This window comes from Condylura cristata, unplaced genomic scaffold (assembly GCF_000260355.1).
Source record: "Condylura cristata isolate star-nosed mole 26May11 unplaced genomic scaffold, ConCri1.0 scaffold00013, whole genome shotgun sequence".
NCBI classification, from domain to species: Eukaryota; Metazoa; Chordata; class Mammalia; order Eulipotyphla; family Talpidae; genus Condylura; species Condylura cristata.
The window spans coordinates 49,703,042-49,727,039 of NW_004567114.1; the positions used below are offsets into that span (position 1 = coordinate 49,703,042).

A 23,998-nucleotide genomic window follows, 5' to 3' on the forward strand; every position below is an offset into this window, starting at 1 on the left:
GATTTGGTGATGGGAAACCCGCGGGGATTACAATTGAGATGAAAAAAAAAAAATGTGCAAAATGATGTAAAGATAAACTTTGTAATAAAAAATATATAAAAAAATCACACTGTTTAAAAAAAAGGTATAACTGGCTTAAAATGGGCTGCACATTCTTGAAATGCAGGACTTTATATGTTTCGACACAATGAATATAGCCACAGAATCACTACTATGATCAAGGTTATGACTATATTTATCACCCCCAAAAGTTCATTATTCTTTACAACTCTTACACCGGTCACAAAGATTTTGTCTTATAATTATTTTCTAATTTCATTTTTTTTAAACCCTGTACATTTAAGTGTAAGATCCACATTTATCATTTTTGTGTATGGTATAATATGTAGTAGTTTCATTTCATATTTGTGCCTTTGGATCAATTATTTCAGCATAATCTGTTGAAAGAATATCTCTGAAATTGCATCTTTGTAAAAAATTGATCTACCAATTATGTGCAGCTTTATTTTTGAAATATCTGTCCTGTTCCATTGATCTGTTCTTGGCCTTGAAAATAATGCTATCATTCTTGACTACTATATCTTTATTATAAATCTTAAAATTGGAAGTATAAGTCCTCTCCAATTTTATTTTTCTTTTTCAAAATTGTTTTAGGTATTCCAGTTTCTCTGCATTTCTATACCCTCGAATTTTAGAATCAGTTTATAAATTTCTACTAAAAATAATTACAGAAATTTTCATTTGGATAATATTGACTATCTGGAAAAATCTGGGGAGAATTATATTTCAACAACATTTTGTTTTCCAACCCTGAACACCATAGAGATTGTTTATTTAGCTCAATAATCTAGCTTCTCTAAGTTATATTCTGTAGTTTTCAGAATACAGCTCTTCCATATCTTGTTAGAAATGTTTCTAAGTATGTCATGTTTTTGCTGCTATTGTATATGATAGTGTTTAAAATTTTAATTTCTTATTGCTCATTGATACTATTTCTTCCTTAACTGTTTGGGGGAATTCAGTCATAAAGGTATCTATACACGTTGAGTATATCTTCTTCAGTAAATGTTGATAGCTGACAACTTTCAATAAATTTGTCCATTCCTCCAGTGCAATTTAACATCATGAATTCTTCACAATATACCTTTTATATATTTTTTAATAATAGCAGAATCTCTAGAGATGTCTTTGTTTATTTTTGATAATGACCATGCGTTTTTTTCCCCTAATCTTTCTTGTTAATGATTTATCAACTTAATTGATCTTTTAAAACACCAACTTTATATTTTCCTCTCTCTTTGTTTTAATTTCATTAATTTCTGCTCTGATCTTTATTATTTCTTTTCTTCTAATTATTATTTTAATTTATGCATCTTTCTCTAATTTCATAAAGTGAAAATTAAGATCATAATTTGGTGTCACAAATTAAATTTTTTTTATTTCTATTCAACTCAAAATACTTTCTAATTTCCTGTGTTAATTTCTTCTTTGAGTCATGAATTGTGTATTAGTGTGTTACTTGGTTGGCATATATTTTAGGTTTTTCACAATATTCTTCTATTATTTATTTCTAAATTAATTCCTTTTAGAGAACATCTTTAAGAGATACAAATCCTTTGAAATTTGAAGTATATTCTGTCACTTAGGAGAGAGTCAATTTTGAGGTACTTTAGAGATATTCAAATGCATATACTTTTGCTGGTAGAACGAATGTTTTAAATATCAGTAAGATCAAGCTGATTTATGGTATGATTCAAGTATTTTATTTTCTTTCTTATTTTCTATTTATGTGTAATATCAATTATTGAGAAAAGGTCTTAGAATATATGCTCCAAATTATGTATACTTGTAGCCAGATTACTTTTGGATTTATTATTTATAATTCTACAATCAAATTATAAACATTTAGTAATTGTGTATCTTCTTAATTAATTGGCATCTTTATCACTAATAAATGTCTGTTTAATGTCCTGTTATAAATATCCTTTGCTCTGAAGTCTAATTTGTTATTAAAGAGCCACTCCACATCTTTTTTGATTGTATTAGGCTAATTTATGTTTTCCCTGTTGCTTTACATTTAACCTATTTTGTCTTTGTACTTCAAGCCATGTTTAATCTTGCTTCCTGTTAAATCCAACCTGAAAATAATTTTCTTTTAATTGCAGTTTTTGCTCATTTACTTATCACAGAATTATTAATACAGTTAGTTTAATCTTCCCTCTTAATATTATTACGTTTGTTCTTCAATGCCATTTCCCTCCTTTTCTGTGCTATCTGGTTATTTTTTTAATGATTTAATTTTATTTCATTTAATTTATTGACCTCTTTATTAAAGCTTCTTTCCATGTTTGTAATAGTCAAAATATAGATTTTTATTTTACCACAATCTATTTTTTAGTGCAATATACCACCACACATAGCCGTAACAATACAGCTCCAATTCCTGGCCTTTGTAATATTGTTACCATATATCTTATTTCTATGTGTAATAAACCTCCTACCCACTTATTAGATTGTTTTAAAAAGCCTATTATCATTTGAAGATATTTAAATAATTCAGAAATTATTTCACATTAACCCATAAAGTAACTATTTCCAGTGCTTTTTACTTCTTTGTGTAGATTCAAATTTCTACATGACATTATTTTCCTTTTACAGTGATAGATTTCCCTTAACATTTCATGCTAATAATTTTTTTTTGAGTTTTTGATAGCTGAAAACATTTCTTTCTATTTTTTTAAATAGTACTTTTCGGTGTGTAAAATGTTTGGTTAAGTTATACTATTTTAATAGCATAATGATGATCCTCTATAGTCTTGCAACTTGTAGTGTATCTGAAAAGAAGTCATTTCATAACTTTATACTTTATACTCATCTATGTATCATGAGTGTTTTTAGTCTCTGGATGCTTTGAAAATATTCTTTTATCAGTTGATTAAATCAATTTGATAATGGGTTACCTTGAAATTTTTAATGTATTTTTTAAATGTTTCTCACATGCATAGATTTTATTGAATATATTGGGTGGTCAGAAAAGTAATAATGCATTTTTCACAGAAAACAGAAGAAAGAATGACTTTTCCAACCACCTAATAATTTTCCTCAAATTTGAGAATTTTTGCCATTATTTCTTCAAGAATAATTTTTCCCTGTCTTTTTCCCTTCGGGGTGCTAATTATATATATATCCAGCTGTTTGACATTATAGTTTACTGATGCTATATCTTTTTTTTTGTTTTCCCTCTGTTTCATTTTGGACTGTTTCTTCAGTTGTGTATTCAGGTTTATGAACTGAATCTTTTGCAACAACTAATTGGTTATTAATACCATTCAGTGAATTTTTCATCTCAATTATTAAAGTTTTTATTTTTTACAGATTATTGGTTTGAATTATAGTTGTTACTATGGGTTGTCTCATACATCTTAATTTGCATCTATTTTACAGTGATATTTAAACTATTAAAAAAAAACCCCAAATCCTGGTTATCTATAATAAATTCAAAATGTTGCCTTGGCATATCAGATAATATAAGATGTTACAAGTCCATGATATTGTCAGCCACAATATGGGGCCTGAGTTAAGAAAAAAAGTTCAAGCTTCTTTGCCAGAAGGAAGTAAACAAAACATATAATAAAAATGAAAATTTGAATTAAAACTTGAAAAGCAACCCAAGATCAAATTTATCAGTAATTTTAAGTAACACAAAATAAACAGAAATAAGTTGGGAAAAGAGCTTGAATGTAGAAAATACAATGTATATTATCAAACAATTTTAAATATTTTTCACCCCTCCCCCAATTTCAAATCTTGATGATAAGAGAGTAAGATGTTTTGGGACTTTATCTATTTTTATCTGTTTGCATTGCCAGAATTTTAATAAAAGACCTCTTTGCTTCCTCATAAATTTTCAGAAAAGATATATTCATCATTTACCTAGTTAGAGAAAATAAAAAAGCTTGTTTAGTGACATGTACACATTTTATCTGATTTTTTCGTAATAAGGGAAGATTTTATTTATATTGGTCAGTATTAATTGTTTAGCTTTGAAGTCAAGTGATTACCTAAAAATATTTTCTATTATCATACTTATGTTAGTTGTATTATCTTTCCAACTTTTTCAAGGTGAGGAAAACAATCATTTTTACCTGCCACTTTAGGCTATCACTTAAATATTGCTTACTTAAATATCATGGAATATCCATTAAGTCCTAGAATTATGTGGTGTTTTCGGAATGTAATGTAAGCAGAAAATGGCTTTGTGAGACGAGGACCAATACTAATCAAATCATCACACAGACAGATGTAAATTTAAACAATAATGGATAGGTAATTAGGTGACATCTCTGATACTATTTCTAAGATTACTAATGAAGAAAATCCTGTAACATAGGAATAGACTCAAACCTATAATAGGAAGTGTCAGGACTACAGCCACATGTTTATAGCTATTTTATTCAGCACCTCATACAGAATTTCTGCAATAACTTCTGGAAACAAGAGAAGATACCACATGGTATTTCACATCATGTTTTAGAATTTGGAAACATGGTTCTTATCAGACATGAATACTAAAGGAACCTTCTTAATCATATCAAAAAGGCATAATATTCTTATAGAAACAAAACAATACTCAAAACCATTGAGAATTTATATAAATATAAAGTCCAACCAAATGCTAAGATGAAGCAAAATGTATTAAATGATGATGAAAGTAGGTACTTATTCATCTAGCAAAAATCTTTCACTCAGCTGCAGAGTCTAAGTATGTTTTAGACCCTGGAAATACAGCAGTGAAAGTTCTTGTGCACATGAAGAGGACCTGGTGGTTGGAGGGGCACATATAAGGAACAAACAGACTACTTACAGGTTTCGAATTCTCTGAAAAGGTAAACTTCCAGATTGGTAAATACTTGGCTACCCATCAAAGAAATCTGAACTTCTTATCCCACCACAGAAGAACTGTCTCCAACTGAATGAAGTATCCATCGTTCACTGCATTGTTGGTAACAGTGTCTCTCTACTTTCCTACTTGAACAGTGATTTTAAACCTTGCTTAGCATAGATAACCCTTCTTGCTAGCTTCATCATTTCGAACAATCGTAAGCGGCATCTAACTAATGAAAAAAGACTTTTTTGCAATTCATATGTACACTTAGGTAGAAGTTTGAGCCTGTAGGAAATAACCAGGGTATCTCAAAGCTAAACCTTACCCTTTTCACAGAGGAAGGATAAAAATGTTTATATCTACTATAGTATGAAAAGATTTAGCCCAGCATCCCCACTTTACATCATTTCAAATATCCCACTTAAGAACTACATTTTTTTGCCTCGTCCAAAATAGTGTGGGTTCTTTCAAAATGTCAGTTGCTTCAGGGGCAGTTTGTTTTGTATAAAAAGCTTTGAACCTCTACAGCCCTTCCAAACAGCAAAAAAAGAAAAGAAAATGGACTAAGAGGAAAAAGAAGACGAGGATGACAAGGATATTAGAGGAGATGATGAAGACGATGATTATGACACCCCAGTTAAATGGCTTTACAACAATTAGAAAACATTTTTAAAAGGAATCCCCACTACCTTAAGCACTGCATTAAAGCTCTAAGATAAAGTAGGAGTAAGTTTGCTACTTTTCAGCAAATTTACTCCTACTTTATCACAAGGAACTACAAATAAGAACAATGAAGGATTTTGTACAAATAGATGGTATTAATGTATATGTATGGTGTTGATGTTGATGTAATGAAAGGTAAAAAGTGTATTTCAATGACATGTGCAGAGCATACACATTGCTCTATATTCCAGTGGCAAACCAACTTCTAAAAAATTCTTCATTGGCCCTCCCTGGTGGCACAGCGGGTTAAAGCACTGCATTGAGAAGCTAAAGCCACTTCTGCATGAGTTCAATCCTGGCCTGCCCAGAGGTGACCACATGGCGTGGCAGACCTCTCCTGACCCGCCCGCTGCTCCCCTCAGCAGTGTACTTCGTCGATCTGCCTGTTCTGCTCCCCCCTCTGTCTCTGGTGAAACCTCTCACCACCCCTGAGCCTCTGGCCTGTACCCAGTTCTGTATGTACAAATAAATGAATCTTTAAAAAAATAAATAAATAAAAATAAAAAATTCTTCATGGGGTAGTGTGTGATTAAAGATTATCAAAAGTGAAGGAAAGACTAAAAGAATTAATCACTTAATTTGGTAAGGTTAAGTGAAAGCTCCATGTGATTAAAAAAAAAAAAGGATAATGATGTACAGTAAAATGTGTCTTACAACTAAGTAAAAACTAAATCTTTGTGTTATGACAAATGGTTGGTGATAGTGATCCCTTTATTTAGAACACATTTCCATTTTTTTTCTGAGAAAAATGAGGGTCACAGTGTTTTAAAAACGAAAAATCACTCACAGACTCCTTTCCCATCTTCTTTTGTAGCCGTGTTTGCCACTGGACAGCTTGCATGACAATGGCTTCCCACCTTCTTTCAAGATTTACAATAATCAGCTGCATGGGCTGATGGTCTGCATTCACATGGCAGGTTTCCCGGTCATCCAGAAGATGCTGGCATAATCGTAGGATGGAGGCCACACCTCGACGCCTCTGCTTGATTTCACAACAGAGGGACTGCAACATAAAAAAGGACCCATCCGTGAGTGTTTATAAGGAGGAGATCTTTAAAACATGAAATACTCTCTTTCACCCTACTTTCAAATGGTTGTTACAGTGTGCTCAGCTGGGAATGACAGGACAAGAAGACCAGCTCTAGAATTGCCTTTAGATTGGGAGCTGCCTATAGATATCCAACTAATGCAAAACATTTAGTTACATCCATTCCTCTTCCTTTTTTCTTTGATTTCTCTATCAAAATGCTGGGCCCACCTTGAAAAAAAAAAAAAGCAACTAACAATTTATAACCTAATTAAATAAATCATTGAGGTCAGGTGAATGTCAAACAATTTGCATGCTTTTAGATTCAAGGTCACAGGAAGCACAGAAGATTAAAAAGCCCTCTAAAAGAAGAAAGAAATTTTTCTAAATTTACTCCTCCATACTTTGGAGCCAAAAAGTTTATTTTTCTACTGACTGGGAATAAGTTAAATAAGATTGCAAAGAATTCTGAAACACAGGAACTATTATTTGAAAAAGAGGGTAAACAACATTTCTCTCAAAGCTTGATTAACAAAGCAATAATGTTCTGAAAAAAGAAATTAGGATACTGGATTATTGCTGCACTATTCATTGGTTGTTTTTCTTGTAATAGACATTCACACTCTTTCAGAAGTATATGCATGCATCAAAATAGCATTTTGCCCCCAGAAGCATTTGTATTGCTGCAGTGACCCTAAGCTGAACGATTCAAGCAAAATAGTGGATACACATGTCTAAAAATATTATATCTTTTCTTTGCCTACGGATAATGTGTAAGTGATATTCTAATTCAAAGCCTTCAGGAGAAATGATGATTATATCCACAAACATCACTGAATTACTAATCTCCTTCTACTGCCACAATTGGACTGTTCTAACAGTTAACAGATTGCTTATTAATCAACAAGGGTAAACAAGACAATGCAATTTCATTTAGCATGAGAGTTTTAATGCCTAAAAGTATTTGTGCTTAAAATGTTAATCTAGATAAGACTTCATTAGAAGAAGTCTTAAAATGATTAAATGCAGCTCATTGAAATGTGCAGAGTGGTAGTAGATCAGCAGGTGGACATTTCATACAGATGTCCCACTTATTGATATAATGCATGCTCTAGCCATTTAAATGACCCTGACTCCATAATAGCTGGAGTTCTATTATTTCTGTAATAAGAGAATCCTGTACCTTTAATATTTTTGAATTTTAAATAAGGTGAATGACAAATTTCCAAATCTCTACTTATGGCAAAATATGACTAGGAATTTATTATTCAATTTATACCAGTGCAGCACTTTTAGTTATGTTTCCTGAACTTACCATTATTTATACTCCTAGTGTTCATTACTATTTTTCTATATTCCTTCTGATATGACCACAGGCTTGACAAATTTCATTACTTGTGCTATTCACTAGTGCAAAGCTGATTATGAAGACATGGTAGACATTCAAAGATAAAATTTGAGGGCCTAGTAAAGCAATAGTAATTTTTACCACCTCCTCCTCCAAACTTGCTAATGGCCACTCACCCACACACATTCTCATTCCCTCAGTGTCTGTCTCACACTCTAATCAATTTGTTCTGTCACTCTAGAACAAATGTTGGGCAATTCATACTAAAAAGCCCACTTAATACTTGCCAATTCCTTGGTCCAATATTTAATACTTCAAAATAATAATATAGCCAACTAAAATTGATTTAAATGGGTCCTATATATATGAATATTCAGGGATTTATTTTTGTTTTGTTGTTCATTTGTTAAAAAATAAAAAGAACTAAAAAAATAAAGAGGTATTTCCATGCTATAAAATTGGAATCTTGCAAAATTCTCTTTGAAATTGACTAGAATAGTAAGTTCATTCCTTAAGCCAACAAAAAGTTCCAATATATATAGCCAAATGAAAATTTGTATGGATGGCATCAAAGATATGTATGCAGTTAGCACAGTCACATCAGGCAGCGTAGCCCAAGTGGGATTCATTCAACTTACAGACATTTTCAAAATTCTAAAACAATACACTTGAGGTTGCTAGGGGAAATTTCTAAAGTGGTCATTGGCAACATTTTTTTTAAAGATTTATTTATTTATGTATACAGAACTGGGGTACAGGCAAGAGGTGCAGGGGCAGTGAGAAAATTCACCAGAGACAGAGTAGGGAGCAGAGTAGGCAGATCAACGAAGTACACTGCTGAGGGCAGCAGAGGGCGGGTCAGGAGAGTTTGCAGCGCCATGTGGATCACCTCTGGGGCTGAGGATCAAACTCATACTGAAGTGGCTGTGGCTCACTTGTAGTGCTGTGCTTTAACTCACTGCACCATCAGGGAGGGCTAGGAATAATTTTTTCATGATTATCTTGAACATATTTTTATTTAAGTATTTTGATGATCCCTACTCAGATCTTAATTCAATTAAATATAGATGGTTTAAAAACTGTGAAATTAGTTACTGTTGACAATACCAGAGTTTTAGATCTTTGTAATTCTACATTTTTTAAAACTTTAAATATTTAAAGGATTTAGTATACTTCCTGGATGAATAATTTATCCTATACGCATACTTCAGAAATAACACCACTTTAAAAAGGAGGAAAAAATTGGGAATTTTACAAGGCCAATATATTTTTAATATATCTTATATCTAGGAGATATAATTGATAAAATAACTCCTTTCTTTATAAATGAGTTTCCATGACAACCATTAAAATATACATATTTATAATCACACATACTAAATAAAATCATTACACATACTAAATAAAATCATTACATTTCCTGGCAATGTTTTCTAGAGTCAGTAGTTTACATTATTTCCATATAAACTATGCATAGAGAAATGTTAAATATAATGTACAGGGACAAATGATTATTGTAATTACTTTTGATTTACATTAAAAAAAAGTACTGTTAAACAAAAAACCCAAGTTAAACAATTTAAGTAGGCACAAAAATGAGACAAACTCACCCTATACCTCCTTAACTGTATATTTCACCTTCCACCTGCTATATTTGTAGTTTCAGACTTCATATGGAACAAGTTACTACTCAAAATTGCTGAGCATCTACTAGGATAGTTATACAAATAAGCAAAGTATCAAGAATAAAGCAGAGAGGAAGGGCCTAACAGAAATGTGTGGATGTTGTCATTGGAAATGATGGTGAAATCATCAGGAAAACAATCAGGTCACATGGCCAAACTGGGCTATTGAGGTTATATGGATAGTAGGTCCAGAAGACCTCCTGGGACAGTGTGAGTATTTGGTAAAAGAATGAGTAAAACAGCTGGAAAAGGAAGTCAAGAACAGAAAAATTTGAAATGCTTATTCTTTCCAATTTTGAAGTACTTTCCTTGTGATTATACTGATTCCCATGCATAGTCACATTGCCTTTCCAGAAATCTAAAGGCAAGAGAAAAATGTAATTTAAAAAGAAAAATACAAGTCATCAACACATCAAAGAAAGAAATCCCAGATATTTTTGCATTTAGTTATCCTTATTATTTGGTTATCTTTAGGCAATTTCTTCCTATAAGGCTACTTTGTCACAGAGGTCATTGTCTTGTTTATCACGTCAGCATATTGGGAAATAACTTAGTGTGTTACTTTTATAATTTCTAATGACCTACTTTACATTTCCACTCAGCTGCGACATATTTACTAAAAAGGCAGAACTCCTGTAAGATGTAAACTATGTAGAAAAGTAAAATCAAAATTTCAAAGTCATTGTTTTACTTTATAATGACCAGATCTCTAGTCCTCCAAACACATTTACTTGGGCACAGTACAATAGGGCTGTGGCTTTTTTTTTATTTTGAAGAAGTCAATTTCATTTTCAAATTGCCAGTAGTGATACAAGTGTGTTGTTACAGTGTGATGTTGTTTTACATGTTTTCTTTTTCCCTCTCCTGTTGTCCTCTATCAACTTTCTTTGACTAAATCACTCATGTTATACGGTCAAAATAATGTAGTATCATTGTTGACATTGCTTTCACTTTAAGACCATTGAAGGTAACATTCAATATTGGCACTCATTCTTCATTATACATTAACTATAAGTATATATGCACAATGATTTTATAGAATGGAATATATACCCACATACTTGACATTAAATAGTGCCATCCACTATCACAAAAAATATATAAAGAAACTTACAATAAGAGAACTCTATTTAGACCAAGAAATAAAATGCACAATAAATAAAATGCAAGAATAGAATAAGGAGATGAGGAAAACATAATATTTTAAAAACACCAAAATTAAATATGAGCTAAAAAGAGAAGGAAAAAAATCTAATAGAGGAACTCCAAAGCAATTTGATACCATATCTCTTACATAATTTTATTCAGCAGGTTAATGTAACATCATTAGATAGGTCAATATGTACAAAACAGTGGGACTTTGGGGAATCAGTCAAATAAAAAAAATAGAAAGCAATTTATAATATCAAACATGACTTTACCTTCTAAGTTAATCAATTAACAGTTATCTATTAAATATGACTTCTGTTTGGCAAGCATGAAGGGTTGACCTAGAGACATATCTTTAATCTAGCTGGACTGCAGCAAATTCTTCTAGTTAAAATAGTATGAAGTAGCGTGAAGCTCTATCTCCTTGTTGCAAGGGTTTCCTGCATTTTTTTCATGTGTATTTCTTCCTTTTTGCATTTTGTCTTATGCCATTTTAATTTCATGGATTGGCAACTGACTCCTCTTACCTACCTAAAACCAGATTTCCTAGAGCAAAAGTCTACTGAACAGGTTCCCCAGGCCATTCAGAATTAAAATCAACTGGGAATTTTGGAAATGCCAATTTTCCGATGACACTTATATATGAATCTACTATTCTGGGGTAGACCAAAATAAGCCATGACTTAACAAGCCCTATAGGCATTTATAATGCATTCTAAAGTTTGAGCCACAAGTCTATGAGTAACAGAGGAACTTAATCTTTGGACAAGAGAGTTAATCTAGTTAAGTATATAGTTAAGTATATATATCAATCTAGTTAAGTATATATCTAGTTAATCTAGTTAAGTATATATATTTTTAGAAGTATAAAAGTGAAGTTCTAATTCAGTAGTCACATTGTAGCAGAAAGTCTAGGGACCACACTCACTAGCTACCAATAGGTTTTGTTATCAACTATTTTAAAAAGAATAAATCAATGAATAGATCTTTTTAAATAATATTAGTAGTAGCTTGATGATCTCCAGAGTTTCTAATAATTTTTAATTAAGACATCATATGTGAGGACTTTTATTCCTTTTTATCAAATAAACCATAAGGCATTATGGTATACTGAAGCTCTGCTTTCCAAAACCTTACGTGGTAAAACAAAACCATGATATTTGGGAAAAGTGCATGGTAGCAGATGCAGATAAGGTTAATGCCTGTATGCATGGTCTAGAAAAAATATCCAGTAGGTGGGAAAAATAAGAAACACTGGTACTTCTATGAGTCTTCCAATGGTTGGTTCAGTGTCATTTGGGGACAAAGTTGAAAAAGATCACATGAATAATATTTTTGTAGGTATCAACTATGAATCAAACACCACAGTTTTCATTATAGGATTGGGATTGGTGAATAATAGGCTATAATATGATATGGTACCTATTCTTAAGCATTCAAAGTCTGGCTAGAAAGAGTAGACATTGGCTCCTCAAAGTAAGAAAAATAAATATAAGCAAAAGTTTTGATAAAACCTCGCTTATCAAATTGTTGGGGGTTTTGAATGGGCTTAAGGAGATACGTGTGCTTTATGAATAGTGACCTAACTGTACAGTGTGATTGACATGCATGCTAAATTATGAGCACTGATTGGATGATGACAAGTCATTCTCAGTTGGAGTAGATGATGGTTCATGGACCAAAATCAAGCCATTAAAAGTTGCTGAATATCAAAAGGTAGAGGGAGGAGTAGGAGGAGAGGCATTACATTTAGGAAAAGTATAAATAAACATAACATTTATAATATTTTAAAACAGGAGCAGCATTCAAGTGGGTTATGATGCTAATTAATTCAATCATGATCCACCTAAATGTAATTACTGAGTAACTCTAATGTGCAAAGCACTGTTATCAGTTCTGTATGTACAGAAGTAAGCAAGATACATAATATTTCTGCTGTCATGGGACTTATATTCAAATTTATGTGTGTGTGTGAGAAACTGGATAAATATATATAAATATATAAGAAATTGTCAGAACTATAAAATGAAATAGATATGTGAGACAGTGAAGGAATTATTTTCTATTGTATCATAAAGCTGTGGGGAAGCTCTACAAGTTCATAGGTGGAGACAAAATACAATAGCATCTAATGCTGTAATAATTAAGGCAAGATAACATATATAAATTCAAAGTTACCTTATGCCATGAAAAGACTTATGGAGTATTAAATGATTAAATATAGAATGTTTATCTATACTTATTTCAAAATAAATGAAAATTTAACTATTGGTATAAGTAAGTCAGGAAAAATAATCTTTTCAACAAATGATGCTGAGACATCACTTCAAAGATAAACACATGCAAAATAATGAATTGCACTCTTGTCTCATACCACACATAAAACTTAACTCAAAATTAATTGCAGATCTAAATGAAAGAGCTAAAACTAAAAACAATCTTAAAACATAATAGTAAATGTTTATGACCTCGGTTAGGAAATAGTTTCTTGGAAATGACAACAGTATAAACAATCTTGGGATAACTTAATCAAAATTAAAAACTTTTACTTTCCAAATGACTATCAGAAAAAGGTGAAAAGAGGCCCTTCCTGGTGGTGCAGCAGGTTAAACTACAGCACTAAGGAGCTAAAGCCACTTCAGCATGAGTTCCATCCCTGCCCAGAGGTGACCCACATGGCGTGGCAGACCTCTCCTGACCTACCCACTGCTCCCCTCAGCAGTGTACTTCATCAATCTGCCTGTTCTCCCTGCTCTGTCTCTGTGAATCCTCTCACCACCCCTGCACCTCAACCCTGTACCCCAGGCCTGTATGCATAAATAAATACATCTTAAATACATCTTTTTTTTTTTAATTGAAAAGACAACCCACATAATGGGAAGAAATACCTGGAAGTCATATAACTGATATAAGAATACATAAAGAACTATTAAAACTCAACAATATAAACTTAACAGATCCATTTTTAAAATGGGGAAAGCATTTGCATAGAAATTTTTCCAAAGATGACATACATATGTTCCATAGACACAGGAAAATACATTCAATATTATTAGCTATCAGAGAAATGTAAATATAAACCTCAATTAGGTATTATTTCATCATTACTAAGATGGTTAAAACTAAAAAGACAGAAATAATATTGACAAAGATGAACAGAACCAATGTTTGTACAGTGTTGATAGGATTGCAAAATAGTGCAGTTACTTTGGAAAACTTCAAAAAGTTAATATGTTGCTACCATACAATCCAGAAATTTCTCTCCTAGGTACATACCCAAGAGTACTGAAAGCAAATGATAATAAAAAATTTGTACATAAATACTTATAACCATATTATTCAGAATATCTAAAAAGTGAAAACCATCCAACATCCATCAACTAATAGAAAGGTAGTATATCTATACCAAGGAAGATGACATAGTACCAAAAAGGGATGAAGTGTTGATGATATACTACAACATGGATGGTGTTTAAAAACACTATGTTAAGTGAAACAGGCCAAACACAGAAGGCCACATATTATATAATTCCATTTGTATGAAATGTACAGAATAGGTAAATGCATAGGGCCAGAAAGTATATTAGTGATTGTGAGGGGCTATAGCTAGTAGGTAATAAGGAGTAATTCGAGGGTGATACATTCTGAAATTAGATTTTATGGTAGCTGAATTATATCTCAACAGGGCTATTATGGTAAGGCTAGGTATATGTTATCAACCACAATACTAATGACATGAGAATTTTTCATTCTTTTAGGGTGTGTCAGGTCAACAGACTATTTCAGTAAACCAATCAGTTGTCATGGCTGTGTGACCATGGATCCGACTAATACACTTACAAATGTAAATGGAACTTTAAAAAAAAGCACAGTAATGATCATAAAATTTCCAGAATAGTCATAATCACCAACGTATCAATCCCAGTCAGCAGATAAAACATTCTTCTATATGATAAAAATAATAGTACTTCATTTAATAAAGTTTTCCTACTTTCAGAAATTTCATAAGACATAAACAGACATGTGTATATAAGAGCATGGATCTGAAAGAGAAGTACAATAAAATGTAGAGGTTGTAAGTGTTAATTAAGCCCAGTTTTTGCAGCAATAACTTTCACGAAATTGTATTTGATTGTTGTGTTGTTGGTGTGAGTATAATGCTGTTCCTGTGCGAGGCCTGATATCTAATATACATTATATACTTTGCCGAAGACCATTCTGAGATGATTATTTGTATCTGCACCAATACATAAGAAATTAATGCTATGCTCTCCTCAAGTATTTAATCAATATACATTTAAATGCAAAAAGTCAACCAACAATCATTGTGTCCCATTCAGTATTAGAGCATTTCTCAATAATATTTTCTTAATTTAGTAGTTTTTAATAATACCCTACTCTTTTTGCATGTTTTCTGTATACTGAAAAATATTTTTTGTATATTTCTGGAGCTATGAATATTTTCAGGTATTTTATATGTGTTGCTTCAAGTAACGCTTACAGCAGTACTTGGAGATATATATTATTGTGCTTTACCTAATTTACAAATGAGGAAACAGACACAGAGATATCAGATAACAACTACAGATAACATAGCTAATAAGCAGCAAAGTCAGGATTTTAACCCATGTGACCTGATTCCAGAGCCAATTCATAAAATGCTACATTTCATTATTTTTCATAAGAAAGCTAAAGAATGAAAAATTTCTACCTGTGCAGTTTATCTCTGTCCTTGACTTGTAATTGAAGTGACTACCACCATAAAGTTATTGTTAATAAGAAAACCAAATAGTCTTAAGCCCAGGCTATGAAAACAAGTAGGTGGGAAAAGTATTCATTCATTCATTGAACAAATATCTGTTGAACACCTATAGTAATAAACACTGTCCTGTGTTTGGGATACATTAGTAAATAAACAGACACACATCTTGTTCTCAAGGACCTTATATTCTAACAGACAGTGAGACTAACCTCTCTCTTGAGAGACATATAAATTAGGTAAATAATAAAAAAATTTAGGTTGAACCAAAATAGGAAATATTCGTTATATAAATGATTATCAGAGTTTCCAGTAATGGGTCAGTAGATCTTTTAGTCTTAATAACTCCATTTTTGAGACAATTATATGCTTAACTATACCTACTGAATAAATGTTGCAGATAAAAATGTTCACCTTGGTAATGTAAGGACTAACTCCTCAAAACAGGAAAAAATTGAAATACCTAAAGTAAAGTATGAATGATGACTTGCATTTTAAAAAAGTCTATGGGCAACTGACATATGAGTGTTATATCTGATACCAACCTTAAAATAACATTAGCCAAAAGGAACTCAGCTCAGTTGCAAACCCTAGTACTTAATCTATACTGAAGCTAAATATTCTATAAGCATGCAGTGAAGTGCAAAAAATAGCAATTGAAAAATGACATGATTAAATGGCACGACATGCAATCATTTGCTCTCAATTATATCAATGCATCTTCTTCATTTCTAGTAGTCAGGCAGAAATATTGTTTTTTAAATGCCTCTATTAAATTGGTCACCAATAATAAAATAGATGAGAGTCCTAATAAGCTCATTTACATAACATACATCATATACTACAAAACTATTCTCTCCAAACAGTTTTGCTCATAGATTTGTCTCCTGGTTGTCATGAGTCTTTGCTACATTAGCAGATTTAAAAAGCATAATACTAGCTTCAGGACCATTTGCAGAAAAACGTTTATGAAACTTTTCTAGTTAACCCTTGGCAAGATCCTTATTACTAATTATGGAAAAGGTATTGATATAATATCTTGGCTGTCACATTTTATTATGGTGATGGTAGAAGCAGAATCTAGGTCTGACATTTTGGAAATACCATCTAATTGCAAGTTAGAAACAGAGAATGACAGTTTTAAGTAGATTATAACTTCTTTCAAAATAGCAAACTGGTTTATTTAATGTAAAAGCTAGATTTTAAAAATAGCATTAAAGTCCCCTGAATTGGTTCACCAAGCACATCTCCATTAGCTCCTGGAAGAGGTCTGGGATGTGTGCCAAACAGTTTTGAAATCGTACTAGACAATATAAGTCTAGACTCTAGTGCTAAACAACTTCTTATAACTATTTAAAGTCAAACCATTTTTAGTGAACTTTCATTTTTAAGAAAAATCATCTACCTTCTGTCCAGGAAGCAGATAAGTCCAAAGATAGGCCAGTCACCTTTACCTCCATGGCCTAATTAACCTGACTTTTAACCTAGAAAAATGACTTATTTTTTCTTGCAATCTAGTATCCTCACCAGTCAAGTTGAATCATTAAGAAATGCCAGAAATATTAATTCTGTGAATTATTGGAGCTTCTAGAATGAATAGAGTCATCAGGGAAAAGCTAATCATTCTTTTACAAACACACTTATATTTTAATTTTACCTTCTGTAGAAAAAAATGTTAAAGTGTGGACCAAAATATAACCACCATTCTAAAACTGCAGGCTCTTGCTGCAGTTAAAAATAAAAAACTATTGTTATTCCTGTATGGTATTCTTTAATTTCTTTGTGACTTTTCCTACACTAGGTTAAGTATTTTTAAATATGTTTGTTTTTAAGAAAAAAGCTCAGTGGTCTTGTGCTTAGTTCACATGTAATTAGTAGTATGCTATATACTTCCTTTTCTAAATTAAAAATGTTATTAAAATTCCACACATACAAAACAATATGAAGATTAAGTTACTCTAAAGAAAACTGTAATAGCTTACAGATTGCTTCTATCATTACTAGAATGCTGGTATCTATTACAGAGTCTCCCTGGAATAAAGAATGCACTTTTGGCAATAATCTTTTAAAAACATGTCCATTATTGTTAAGATGCTAAACTAGTCTGTAATTATAGAAAGGCAACTTTTGCAATAAGGGGGAAAGGGTGCTTGATGTAAATGCAACTTGGCCATTATACTACAAAATACCTTTTCTTAAAATCCCACAATCATTCTTTTCATAAACAGATAGTCATTAATTGCCATTTATTTTTACATTGTTATATTCTGAAATCTATTTACAACACCCACTGTGCTTTTTATCTCATTGATTCATTGGGAACCACTTCAAAGCAATTCTGAAAAATGACTGAAGGTGGTTTTCTCCTCCAGATTATCTGGACATCTCAGCTACCTGAACTCATCTGGACCTTAAATGGGCCTTGTGAATTCACCAACCAGGTCAAGGAAGATCAAAGACAATACTGAGGACAGGAAGGAAAGAATTTCATATGAAGATACAATGCAGTATAACTATTAGGTCAAATCTATGAAAGAAGAATCCTCAACAAGACCACACCTATAAAATAAAAGTATTAAAGAAAGCAAGAGAACTAATGAATTTCCAGGGATAGTGTGGAACATACAAGAAAGAACAAATTGTTAGACTAATTAGTTTCAAGACTTGTTCAACACTGCCACATGGTATTCTTTTAGCGCTCTCATTCATATACAATTGCCTATGCTCCACTCATCTCTATCAAACTCTTTTTTTCCAGAGTTATCTCTAAATCTTTTTTTATTTCCTAGGAAGCCACCCCTGGAACGCATCACAATCTTGGTGTTATTTCAACTTTAAGAGGTAGGGAATTGTTATTTTATGGATATATTCCTCTTATTCCAGAATTGCACAAATAGGAAATAAATGAATTCTAAGACCCTGTGGACACAACAAGAATGCAGGAAGAGAGCCAGATTATGGAGAATAACACTAATAACAGTTTAGGAAAATGACACTAAAGACAAAAAAGGCACATTAGAAAAAAAAATCCCTTTTATTTGTTCATCTGCTGGTTGGAAGAGGCTGAGATATAGACAAATTTAAAAACTTCATATTCCTGATTTTATTTTCATAGCATCTAAAATAAAGAGAATATTTTTCCTGTGGGTTTGAACCACTGGGAACCTGCTTTTTGTTTTTTTCCTTTGCATTTATGGTGAAAGCCCAGGGGGGCAAACTGACACTTTTTTTTACCAGTTTTCAGTACTCCCAGATGTGTAATAATACTAACTACACTCCCAGGGTTGTTCAGAAGTTTAACTAATATATAACAGCAAAACCCTCTTCAACTATTATATTAGGTAGTAGACCGCTGCTGACTAAATATTAGGCAACTAGTATAATGCTATAATGATAATTTAGCTCAAAGCAATATTTTGGAAACTTGTGAAAGCAAAATGTAATAGAACAAGGTTCAAGAGAATTTTTTCAGAGAATTTTCTTGAACACAACTAATTTTACTTGGAGAGGAATATGTCCTCTTCTGAGAAAAGTCACTATATCTCTCTTCTCCCTGCTCTCCAACAGAAGTGAGGATGTAGTTGAGGATAATATGGGGAGACAGAACATAAGTGATCCGAGTATAAAGTTTCTTTAGTTGGGCATTGAAAAGCACCTTGGGTTGAAAGTATAAAAATACAACATAAGGTCCTCTCCTGGCTTGGCAACAGCTCTTTAGTGATCTCAAAAAAAAAAAAAAAAAATCATCTAACTCACTACCCTTTCTCTAAGATGCAAGAATCCTTTACCCTTTAATATTTTCTGGCATCAGATTACTACATAACATTATTCTGTGATTAATCAAGAAAAAAATCATATGGTAATATAAAATGAACCTCTAAAACAGTAATAATAAAGATCTTTCTAGGCAGACAAAAGCTGAAAGAATTTGCAATACTTAACCTCCACTCAAAAAATATTGAAAGGAACCCTCCTACCTAAATCAAAGCAAAAAAAATTTTTTTCAAAATTAAATAAGTCAATAAAACCCTATCAAAAAAAAAAAAGACAAAAGAGCTGTAGCAAAGCCCCATCTAAATCATTCTAAATGTAAATGAACTAAATTTACCAATCAAGAGGCAAAAGCAGGCTGTCTGGATCAGAAAACAAAACCCAATTTTCTGTTATCTCTAGGAGATGCATCTTTGCTCCATACATAAACACAGACTTAAAAAAGAAAATGGTTAGAAAGCAATCTTATAAGCAAATAGAATCTAGGAAAAATCAGGGACAGCCATAATTTTATCAGATAAACAAACTGCAGTTAGGTATCAAGAGATAGTATGTACAACATATAATGATTAACTAATTTAGTTCAAGAGGAAGACATTATCGCCCATCAATATATATTCAGCAAATGAAGGAACACCAAAATATGTAAGAAAACTATTAACAAACCTAGAGGTGTACATTAGCTGCAATACAATAATGGTAAGGAATTTCCACACCCAACTTCAATAAATGAGTAGATCAACTAGTCAGAAAATCAACTAGGAGTCAAAATTTTTAAGTGAGGAATTAGAACAGAGGGATCTAGTAGACATAGAATACCACATCAACAAATAATGCTGAGTACATATTACTTTCAAGTTCACACAGAACATTCTCAAAAACCTATAAATATTGTTAAAATAAATTTTAAAAAGAAATAGGAGACACAAGAAAATGCAAAGCTATTCCATGTTCACGTATTAGAAAATCAACATTGTTAATATGCTCTCCATTCCAAAGTTTTATATATATTTATATATAGTATAAACTTTATCAAAATTTAAATAGAATTCTTCAGGGAAATAGAGTATCCATTATTTAAATTTACACAGAATCACAAAGTATCCCCAAAATAAGCCAATGTAATAATATTAAATGAAAAGACTATGTACAACGAAGAAACTAGCATTAAAACAAAAATACATCCTACTGGATGGGAGGGGCGGGATATTGGCATATAATACATATGACAAAGGACTTATATCCAAGATCTGTAAAAAAAAACTCATACAACTCAACAAAAAGAAAACAAAGAACCCAATCCAAAAATGGGCAGACACTCTCTACAGAAGATATGGAAATGGTTATATAGACACATGAAAAAAAAAATTTAGTATCACTTATCATCAGGCAAATACAAGTAAAAATCAAAATGGGATAGCACTTTACTCCTGTGAGAAAGTCCAATAGCAAACAAAACAAAACAAAATCCAGAAACAATAAAGCTGGTGAAGGTGTGGAGAAAAGGAAAACCTTATACACTGCTGGTGAGAGTGTCGGCTGGTTCAGTTTCTATCCAAATAGTATGGATTTTCCTAAGTAGTATAACTAGATATACCATGTGACCCACTAGTTATACTCCTTTCCAGGAAGACAAAAGTAGTAACTTAAAAGGGGTATATGCACACCCATCTTCATTGAAGCACTGTTTAGAATCACTTAATTAGAACAGAGAAATGGATTAAGAACATGTGCTATGTGGAGCCTGCCTGGTGATGCAAGAGGTTAAAGTACAGCACTATCAAGCTATCCACAGCCACTGCAGCATGAGTTCAATCCCCAGGCAGGGAGGTGACCCACATGGCGTGGCAGACCTCTCCTGTCTTGCCTGCTGTTCCCTTCAGCAGTGTATTTCAGTAGATCTGCCTATTCTGCTTCCCACTCTGCCTCTCATGAATCCTCTCATCCTCTGCACCTCTGGCCTATACCTTGATTCTTGTATGCATACATAAATAAATCTTTAAGAAAAAAAGAGAATATGTGGTATATATGCACAATGGAATACTACTCAACAGCAAAAAAAAGATAAACTGTTGACATTTGGAACAGCATGCATGGAATTGTAGGGGATTATACTGAATGGATAATTGAGAAGGAGAAAGACAAAAATACCAGATAATTTAACTCATGTAGGATACAGAAACAAAATAAAAGAACTGGCTAACATAAACCAAAACAAATCCTAGAAATGTGACTACAACTGTGTTAGAAGTGGAGGTAGTTTGGGGAAGGGACAAAGTGTGAAGGGATCCACTGGACTATGTAATGGACTATGCTGCTTTGTTTGTGGGTGCAGTGTGGTCCATACATCTAAGGAGATGTGAACCTATTCCCCTGAAACATGTACAATATTATAAACCAATGTAACCTCAATAAAAATTTATGAATAAACTATGTATGGGGATGGATGGTCACTAAACATATTGTAGTGACCATTTTATTATATATACAAATGTTGATCAACATTGGGTACACCTAATAAATTGTTATACATTCATATAAATAAAATAATAAAATACAACTTTGGATATTTCTTAGATTGGCTGCAAGCTGACATTCATCTTCACAATTAAACTTCTAGCAGTAACAATATTAATTGTGTCTTTATTATTTTTTGTTTATTTTCTCTTTCACCTGCCTGAACTGTGGGCAAGCATTTTATTTGTAGAAGAATGTTGTTGAAATTTGCATGAGTCGACCTTGCTCAGTCTCAGATTTTCTTTATGTTTTGACCATATTTTAACATCTTCCAAAACTACTAAAAATATCTTTATAGTGAGAATTACATACCTAAGAAAAGCACATAAAAATGGGACTCAAAATTTAACTCCCATTGTTGCTTTTGTAAAGTGTTGAGTCTGTTGCACTATTATTTTATTGAGAGTTAGGGTGGAATGGGTGGATTCACATTGGCTCCCTTCCTAGTGGTCTAGGCTGACCAGATAAAGGAGTAAATGGTTTTGAAATATCCCTCCAAATCCTAGATTTAATTTCTCATATCATTATTGAAGCATAATGAAGAATTGCATTTTGAGAAATGGAGAATATGAGAGGAAGGAGGAACCTGGTCTATCCAATGCTGCTTCTTTAAGAAGAATACCAAATCTATTCATCTGCTTTATACTTCTCATGACATTAAATTCAAAATAATGAAAAATATCCTTACGTACGAAAATGTGATGTTCTAAATGTATAAGGTATAAGGATTTATTCAACATCAATGGAACTAAGGGAGATAACTTAGGCTTTTCTTTTTTATTTTCAGATAGGAATAATGATTTCTAGTCCCATTCTAGAGAGGTTTTCAGAGGATTAATGAGTTAATATTTGTACAACTCTTTAAGCTCCTTGCATGGAGGCACAATATAAATATAAGTTAATGAATGATGATAAACTTTATACTGAGTTTAACTCCAGTGAGTAAAGTTCCTGGAAATGAGAAGCTGATACAGTTCAAGATGGTAAATATCTGACTTCTATTGCCAGAGGATCCTTGGTTTGTTGTGATATGTATGTTTAACAACTGTTTAAAATAGCATTTCATAGTATTACAAACATTTCTGCATTTCCTATTAATTAATCGCATTGTCTTTTGTGATGATCACTTTTATTTCTGTTCATCAAATGAGATAGACTTATTATCTGAAGCTTAACCAAAGAAAAATTGAGATATGAAAACTGCAAAGACATCACACTGATAACCCAGATGAAATCATTGGTCTTATTACTGCATTATTGGACGATGGCCTGGATTAGAATTCAGGAGATGTAGTAGACTGCCATCAAATTCTGGTTTTATGACACTGGTGAGTCATTTATCAGAGCCATTTCTCCTCCTCTTTGGGAAAACTAAGTTGAGCTATGAAAATTCATGGTGAAATTCCACAAACTACTAAGTGTATCTCAAATATCTAGTGACGCTAAGGCATTACCTATGTATAGTACTATGTAGTGAATGCAAACCCAAACTTCAAGGTAGGTTCAATATTTTAAAAGTTTATACTCTTTAAATTAGAATAAGATGCTACAACTTATCTTTAATAATGGCCAGAATTAGAACACTGACAACACTAAATGCCAACAAGAATGTGGGGAAACAGAACCCCTCATTCACTGCTAGTGGGAATGCAAAATGGCATCTCGACTTTGGAAGATACTGTGTTTTTTGTTTTAAGATTTTATTTATTTATGCATACAGAGCTGGGGTACAAGCCAGAGGTGCATAGACTGTGATAGGATACACCAGAGACAGAGCAGGGAGCAGAACAGGCATACCGATGAAGTACACTGCAAAGGGGAACAGTGGGTGAGACAAGAGAGGCCTGCATGCCATGTGGACCACCTCCGGGTTGGGGGATTGAACAAACACTGAGGTGGCTGCAGCTAGCTTGCAGTGCTGCACTTCAACCTGCTGCACCACCAGGGAGGGCCCAGAAGATACTGTGTTTTGTGACAAAACTGGGCATAATTAGCACACGTGCCAAAATCATGGTCCTTGGTATTTACTCAGGTAGTTTACCCACTTAAGAACCTATACATTGATGTCACGCAGTTTTATTGATAATTGCCAAAACTTGGAAGCAACCAAGATGATGTACTTTAGTAGGTGATA

The 23,998-nt window shown here is 32.4% G+C and overlaps 1 protein-coding gene across 1 annotated transcript in view; it reads right to left on the bottom strand.

The window, feature by feature from the left end:
- The window catches only part of AKAP6 (A kinase (PRKA) anchor protein 6), a 412,455-nt gene that overhangs the window by 37,384 nt on the left and 351,073 nt on the right, over positions 1 to 23,998 (bottom strand). Inside the window, exon 12 of the mRNA XM_004681951.2 lies at positions 6,396 to 6,611. Within this exon, the coding sequence (XP_004682008.1) occupies positions 6,396 to 6,611 (216 nt within the window). The remainder of the gene's footprint in view (positions 1 to 6,395; positions 6,612 to 23,998) is intronic.